This window comes from Lepidothrix coronata, unplaced genomic scaffold (assembly GCF_001604755.1).
Source record: "Lepidothrix coronata isolate B3197 unplaced genomic scaffold, Lepidothrix_coronata-1.0 Scaffold119, whole genome shotgun sequence".
NCBI classification, from domain to species: domain Eukaryota; kingdom Metazoa; phylum Chordata; class Aves; order Passeriformes; family Pipridae; genus Lepidothrix; species Lepidothrix coronata.
The window spans coordinates 2,252,366-2,259,914 of NW_016690299.1; the positions used below are offsets into that span (position 1 = coordinate 2,252,366).

Here is a 7,549-nt window from a genome sequence, read left to right on the forward strand (position 1 = left end):
TGGAATACAAGAAGTTCCACTCGAATATGAGGAAGAACTTCTTTCCCGTGTGGTGACCAAGCACTGGCCAAGCTGCCCAGAGAGGGTGTGGAGTCTCCTTCCCTGGAGATATTCAAAACCTGTCTGGACACAATCCCAAGTGACGCGCTCTGGGGGACCCTGCTTGGGTAGGGGGGCTGGACTAGATGACCTTCAGTGGTCCATTCCAAGAAAGGCTCACAAGAAGCACTGAATATTTTCCATATAAAAGTGAAAAATAGGAATGCAATTTCAATTGAGGGCAGGGTGTCCTCGATAGTAAGATGAAGTGCATTCACTACCTGTCAAGATTTTTACACTTTAATCAGTTTCATACTTTCACAATGGAAGAAACTACTTTTCATAGTTGCCAAACTGTGCTTTTTCCTGATAAATTTGCAGATACTACTTGAAATGCCTGCAAATTCCATGGGAAGAGAAGTGGCAGATGCCCCATCCCTGGAAGTGTTCAAGGCCAGGTTGGACAGGGCTTGGAGCAACCTGGGATAGTGGGAGGTGTCCCTGCCCATGGCAGGGGTTTGGAACTCCATGGCCTTTAGACGCCCCTTCCAACCCAAATCATTCCATGATTCTACGATTTTCACGCTGGATAAAGAACAAAAGACACAAGCACGGATCATACATTAATGTATTTTTTTGCATCCATTATAAATAATGTGTAAGTTGGTTCATCTCTCAGTTTTACACGATGTTCTAAGGACAATATATTACACCAGAACAAAACGAACTCGATAGAAAAAAATATATATACATTTGTTTTCATTTATACAGAAGTCATTCATCATGAAATGACACCAAATGGGAGACTGAACAGGTAAATGATGGAAATCCTGAGAGACAGGGGTGGTATTTGCTGAAAGTAAACAAAAGGGTTTTACTTGATAGATCCAGACTGTCCCCTGCTCTACCTAACTCATAATCTGGTTAAAATCAAATATGTTACAACCCTTCTTTTTTTTCCAACCAGAATTCAAATAATTCAATTTTCCTTGTATTTAAGTACTACTTGGAGAATGTGCCACAATGTGGACTTTTAAATCATTCTAAACTGACAAGCAGCACTTCAACTGTGTGATATTTAGTACACATAAATTTAACTTGGGGACTGTGCCCTTCCAAAACCCCCAACCTGAAATGTCTATGTGCCTTTATTTTCACAGTGATTCATAAAGCAACAGTTGAAAACACTTAAACCGCCTTCTGGTAATAAAGTAGTTCATATGTGACATGGCAAGACCTGTTGTATGAACGAGGCCTAAAAATTCAGTGACTTTTGACTGCTACAACATTAAATACTTTGGTTTTTGCCTATACTGCATAGGAGACACATTCATGCACAAAACACCATTAATGCTCTAATAATTTACACGTTTATATGGTTATTTTCAGTAGCCTGGACTTTGTAAAAAGAGCTGCTTCTCTTCTGAGCTGACACAATGAGAACCAAGAAGCAACACAGACACCCGTAAGCAGCACTGCCTTTCTCTGGGATCCCTCCATTTGGGAAGGGATTGTCCTGAATTACCCTGGAGCAACGAACCCAGCACAGCAGAGAAAGGCTCTAAAATGTGTAATGGCAAAAGGCACTTCTGAGAATTAATTCACACAAATACACCAGTGGAAGTGGAGTTTTGCCTCAAAAATATTCACCAGTAGGACGTTTTCCTCCTCCTCTCTCCTCTGCTTAGGTTGGGGGGTTTTTTTTGAATGTAAATGAAATAAATGCAGAGCAAGGTAGGATAGGGGAGAAAGGGAGAAGCCAAAAGGCCCTTTTCTCTGTTTCTCCCTTCTATTCCAACACCTGGGCTCCCTTTTTGGTGGTGTGCTCTTGCAATGTCTGTATTTTTGGTTTGGAAAAGCCTGGTAACTACCAGGAGATTAAAAGAATTAGTTAAGCAGTGGAGCCTTTAAAATTGAGTCATGTGAAATGAATTGCACAACAACTTAAGTGAAATATTCTCTCTCTTCAGACCTTGGTCACAGACAGAAGTAAACCAAGGTCAAGGTACAAACTAGTGTTAAAATAATTAGTACTAAATTAGTGCTAGCTAATAGTATTTTCCCAAATAGCAGTTCTGGACCTCATTTCCTTCGTTTCCTGGAAGTATTTTGGAGCTTTGCTAATTCCCATAGCATGGGTCTGGTTTTAGGGGTGTGCTCAGTTCCCACTTTGCAAACACACAGAGATTTATTGTAGCTGAGACCACTTGGTGATTTAATATTAAAAGAAACAAGATCTCACTACTTCAGCTTTTTAAAACCTCAGATTTACATCAATTTGGCACGATTCCAATTTGGGAAGATATTTTTGCAGCCTCCAAAAAACCAGCAAATCCTTGGGTTTGAGATGACTTGGAGGAATCCCCACTCCTGGCATTTAGGGAAGCACAGCAGTGGAATGATTTATAAGGACTGTGTGATGCTGCAACATGATGTTTGTTCTTCCATGATTATATTTCTATTTCCAGTATGTTGCCTGCAATGGAGGAGGAGGAAGAAGGCCCACCAACCCTCCAAAATTAAGAAGTAACCCCACAGACACAGAGAGCATCCTCTACAGCCACGTGCTAATCAGCACCAAGTAAAACTCCTTTTTCCAGAGGTTCCTCCACGGCTTGCAGGCAGTGTTATCCCAGTTTCTGGGGGACTCCTGGCTCATGACAGAATTATCACCTTACTAGTGGTCTCTGAGACAAAACACCTCTCCCTCTGTGTTCTCAGCCATCTGTTTAAAGAGGTCCAGTTTCAAGTATTGCCAGCGTGGCCCCTGTCACCAGTTTGATTTACAGTGTTTACTGGTGTCTTACTGGTCTGGTTTGAAGGTGTTCCCAAAAAACTTGCATTCTCCCAGCCTCCCCCACTGATCCAACAGGAGGGATCCCCTCTCATTCCAAACCTTGATGCTCCTCTGTTGGTTAAGGAGGACTAAGGTAATACTCACCCGAATACAGTTTGGTTTATCCTGCTTTTCCTAACACGTATTTATCTTCCTCTACTGACATTTATATCCACATTTACAACGCTGAAGGAAGTTAATTTAATTCCCTGAGTTCTTTGTATACACATTGAATATGTCTCTTCACACAATTAATTACAATTAATCACAGACTTGAATTCTGTACTAGGATCTACTACAGACCATCCCTCAGGTCAAAACAAACGCTGCATTCACGGCAAAGCTCCGTGTTTGTGAGGATTCCAACGCCAGGATTCCACTGACAAAAATCATCCAAGTGCCCCTTTTCATTCTTCTGCCAGCTGTTTAATAAACATACTGCACTGCTCTACTGAATTTACAAATTATATATAATAAATTTACAGAATTATACAAACAAAACTCCCATCTTCGCTTCCGTTGAGTGACTCTTCCTGTGTTTGATATAACTTACTTCCGCATACAAAAAAATTAAGGCCTCTACAATTTATAAGTTGTCTGGCAGCTTAAAAAAAAACCAAAAATAGAAACAGTCTTTATTTGCCAGCTGGGAAATTTCTTCACATGAAATACTTTTACACTTAGTTGGAGGCAGCAGTCTAGTTATATATTTTAAATAAACCTTTTTTTTTTCTGAGCTCTGCACAGAAAAAGCTATGAAGAATAACTCAGAAGCCTAATGCATAATTTCTTTAGAAAGACCAGAATCAGTTTGTAGGACACAGACCATCCCAGGAAAGTCTTGCCTTTCATAACATTTATACTGACATTTATATTTCAGCTGACTGGTCAGCTGAAGCCTGAGCTATCAGCATTTCTAGGTTTGGAGCATGAAGTATTTTAGAAAGCCAAAAATATTTTAAAGCTTTGAATTCAGTGATGTAAATTTGCTTTCAGGCCTTGGCTTCAGTGTGGATTCTGGGAATGATAACTCATGCTCCAAAACCTAGAAATACTGACAGGTCAGCCTTCAACAAACTGAGCCAGTACAGGAAATTCAGAATTCAGATATTACATGAAACCCGAGGCAGCAAAATAAGGTAACCTAGAAAACACACGGGTTTGGTTTTTTTTACGTAGCAAACATTACTTTTAGGCAAAACTTAGCAGAAAGACAATCTGGGAACAAACAAAACTCTCGTTTGGCAGTGCCCAGTTTGGGAATTTAGCTCTGTGCTCTCCTTGTTAACCAAAATTCATACATTAAAAAGAAAAACAAAAAAGAAAAGGCAACGCAGTGAGAAGCTGAACCATCAGCTTCATTTCAGTAAAGTGCTCGGGCCCGGGACACCCGGAGTGGCTTCACTACGACCTGACCTCGGAGGCTGAGCTGAAGGAAGGGGATGCCAAGTTCCTCACTATCCTGTTGAGGTTGGCAATTTTTTCTTCCAGCAGATAGTTCTTCCTCTCCGCGGATTTCTGCCGCTGCTCCGTCGCCTCCAGAGCCTTGAGGAGCTGCGCGTTCTCCACGTAGAGATCCTTGACCATCGCGTCCGCTTTGGTGTTCTTGGAGAGCTGGGGTGGGAACGGGACACAGTTACTCACCAGGCTAAAAATAAATAAATAAAAAACAAAAAAAAAAACCACCCCTAACGTTTAAAATAAAATTCAAATTTTTAAATTAAATTTAGATTAAAATTTAAAATAAAACCAGTAGGCGGACGTGTTGGTTGTAACTCGAACGTCGAAGGAAAAACCCACCCGTTCATCTTATCACCATCTTGGTTAAAAACCCGGAGTCTTCAGACTGAATATTCTGAATATTCTGAGGCTGGAAAAGCTACTCAAGGAGATGATAAAGGGCTTCAAGTGCTTCATAACATTTGTCCTCCACAGATAAATCCAGGTCGCAAGAGAAGCCCGGTGATCCCACAGAGACACTTCCAAAAACCAAAACCCCCCCAACCCCACACCAAACAAGGTGTATTTGGAGCAGGAGGCATCAAAGAAATCAGTAATTGTACAATAATCCTCTCTGAACTCTTCATCAAGTTCTTTTTCCTCCTTTTTTAAGCAAACTTTTCCAGTTAGGGATCCTTGGCTGGAATTTGATGTTTGTTTCCTGAGTTAGGAAATCATTGAGTGGCAGACTCCCAAACTCCTAATTTGGAGTTTTAGGAATTTTTAGGCTCAAAAGCATTAAAACAAAAATCACTCTAAACTTCATTCTGAGCAATGACTTGGCAGCTTTTGCCCTCTTGGCTGTTTCCAGAAGGAATGGGGATGACTTGAGGAAGACGAGGAATACTCACTTGTTCTTTCAGCTGATTTACTTTATCTTGGAGAAGCCTCTTCACAAGCCTTAGTTTCTGCTCAACATCCATCATACGCTCTTCCATCATTTTTAGAAGCTGCTCGTGACCCCCCTGGAAAGCAACATTTATGTGACAATCAGTTAAAAATCAGTTCCCATTCACCAGACTATTTTTCCCCCCCCCAGTTTATATATAAGAAAATACCTGGCACTCCAGACTTCTGAGTGTTTTGGAGTCAAAATTAATGAATTTAAAAAAAAATGAATAAATCCTTCATGGAAGAAAAGTGCTATGGCAACACTTAAAGGACATTTGCAGCATCACACTTGTTTTCCAAGTCAAAGTTACACTTGGAATTACCAGATCTAAGAAAAACTGATACAAAATTCAGGCTTAACCCCGAGAGTCAGACCTGGATAATTTACTTTTCTTGTTCTTCAGTGCTGCCGAAGTTCTGTTGAATGCAGGGAAACAAAATGCCAAGCAAAATCTTAATAGTTTTAGGAAATAATTAAAGTCATAAGGGCACGTCTGAAAGTGTAACTCTCCCACTCCAAAGACTCCTTGAAATTGAGTAATATGCTAAAAAAGTAGCATATTTTTATGTCTTTTATGTCTTTTTCAATTAATTGTTGATAAATAATGTTTCCATACATTAGCCCTGACCAGGTTTTCCTCTTTTTCTTCAGTGAGGTGACAGTCTAATTAAAAGCACAGTAGCTGTGCCATGAGAGTTACACCAGCACTTGAGTGAGGTTTTCCCAAATAAATGAGAAACAGCAGGAGTTACAAACAAGCTTTCTTGTGTTTGGGAACTTTAGACATGGAGTCTTTATTTTAATGCCAGTTTTTTTTTACTCGAATTCTAGGAATTAATCCGTGAAGATCAACTCTGAGAGAGCACCGACCTCCCCAAAACCAAACACCTTCAACCCCAAAACCATCACAGGGGGAAGATAAACGAAAAACTGAGGGAGGAATGTTTCAGGTGGGTAACTCCTCATCTAAACCCCCAGATCCCCCTGGGGGGTTGATTGAAGCCCCCACAACATTCGATTTGCTGTGACCCCCAAAACACTTTAAATCTGTGTATGGGCTTCTATGATAATTCATTTTCGTGAAAAAAGTTACATTGGAGTCATACAGAAAACAGTTTCACAGTGTGGCTGGAGTGGATATTTTTCCAGATTAAAAAAATAAGCAGGACCTTAAAGGATTTTCTAGCCAAGTTATCATGAGTTATCCGTTGTGATTTGATTGGAATTCAAAACCCTGGCTCATTATCCCACTTCTTAATGGTTGCAGGAGCCTTGAGTGAGTAGTTACGTGGAAATGAAGAATTACAGTGGTCTCAATACCTGTGATCCCTATTTTTTGGCTCAAAGTGGACTTGAGAATGTTCTCACTTTATATTATTCCATGTTTAATGGGGGAAAAAAAAAAAACCCAGCTCAAGCAGTAGCTCTAAGATCATTAAAAACAGGAGCAAGAAGACCTTGCCAACCACGAAATAGTTCATGGCTATCAACTAGAAAATCATAGACCTTGAAGAGGTGTTTTGCAGACCTATTAAAGCATTAAAATTCTAAATTAATCAAGCAATTTGAGACAAAATAAAGGCTACTAAGGAATGTTATCCAAGAAACGAGTGTGGTAATAGTTTTCCCTTTTCTGGCACTGTCCTTTTACCTTAAAGCCACACAGAATATGTCCATGTACTATGGAAATTCTTTACTTAAAATTTATAGGTACATCTGCTAAAGAAAAGCTGACTGTGCTTAAAAACATCCCCACTACAAATCTCCCCCAGAAATCCCGGTATGACAGCCCTCAAAGACAAACATTTCATCTAAAATGTGTTCATTCTCGTTCATGAAGTTGAAATTATTGATGCTACGAAGACAAGAGTGTTTAAAAAAAATTTTATTTTTCATTTACATCCGGAAAAAAAAAAAAAAGTCATCTTTCCCTGTTAAAAAGTTTATACATCTTATACAAAAATGCAGTATAAATACCCCCAGATTTTTCTTCAAATCTCATATAAAATTAGTAGCATTTGGGAAAAATAGGCTCTTTCCTCGCTGAACACGCTGCACATTTTAAATAACATAAATAAAAAGCATTTGTGTGACAAATTAAAAAAAAAAAAAAGCTGTTTTTCCGAGCTTTCACAGAATAGCTTCTAGACAAATAAATAGGAAGGAAAAAAATAATAATACCGTGGAGATTCTTTTTTTTTTTTTTAAATATAGCTTTTTTTTTTTTTTAACGAAAGAATCCAAAAAATTTGAAAAGTCATAAGCTTGTTATACAAGGAAGA

The 7,549-nt window shown here is 39.2% G+C and overlaps 1 protein-coding gene across 5 annotated transcripts in view; it reads right to left on the minus strand.

The window, feature by feature from the left end:
* Positions 1–650: 650 nt before the first annotated feature.
* The window catches only part of NIN (ninein), a 63,552-nt gene continuing 56,653 nt past the window's right edge, over positions 651–7,549 (minus strand). For 4 of the 5 annotated variants that reach the window (XM_017825509.1, XM_017825507.1, XM_017825510.1 and 1 more), the window contains 2 exons: positions 5,227–5,340; positions 4,280–4,489 (listed from right to left, as the gene is read on the minus strand). In XM_017825509.1, coding sequence (XP_017680998.1) covers positions 4,280–4,489; positions 5,227–5,340 — 324 coding nt within the window. Of the gene's footprint in view, positions 4,490–5,226; positions 5,341–7,549 lie in introns of all 5 variants that reach the window. The other variant, XM_017825511.1, reaches the window with a different exon arrangement.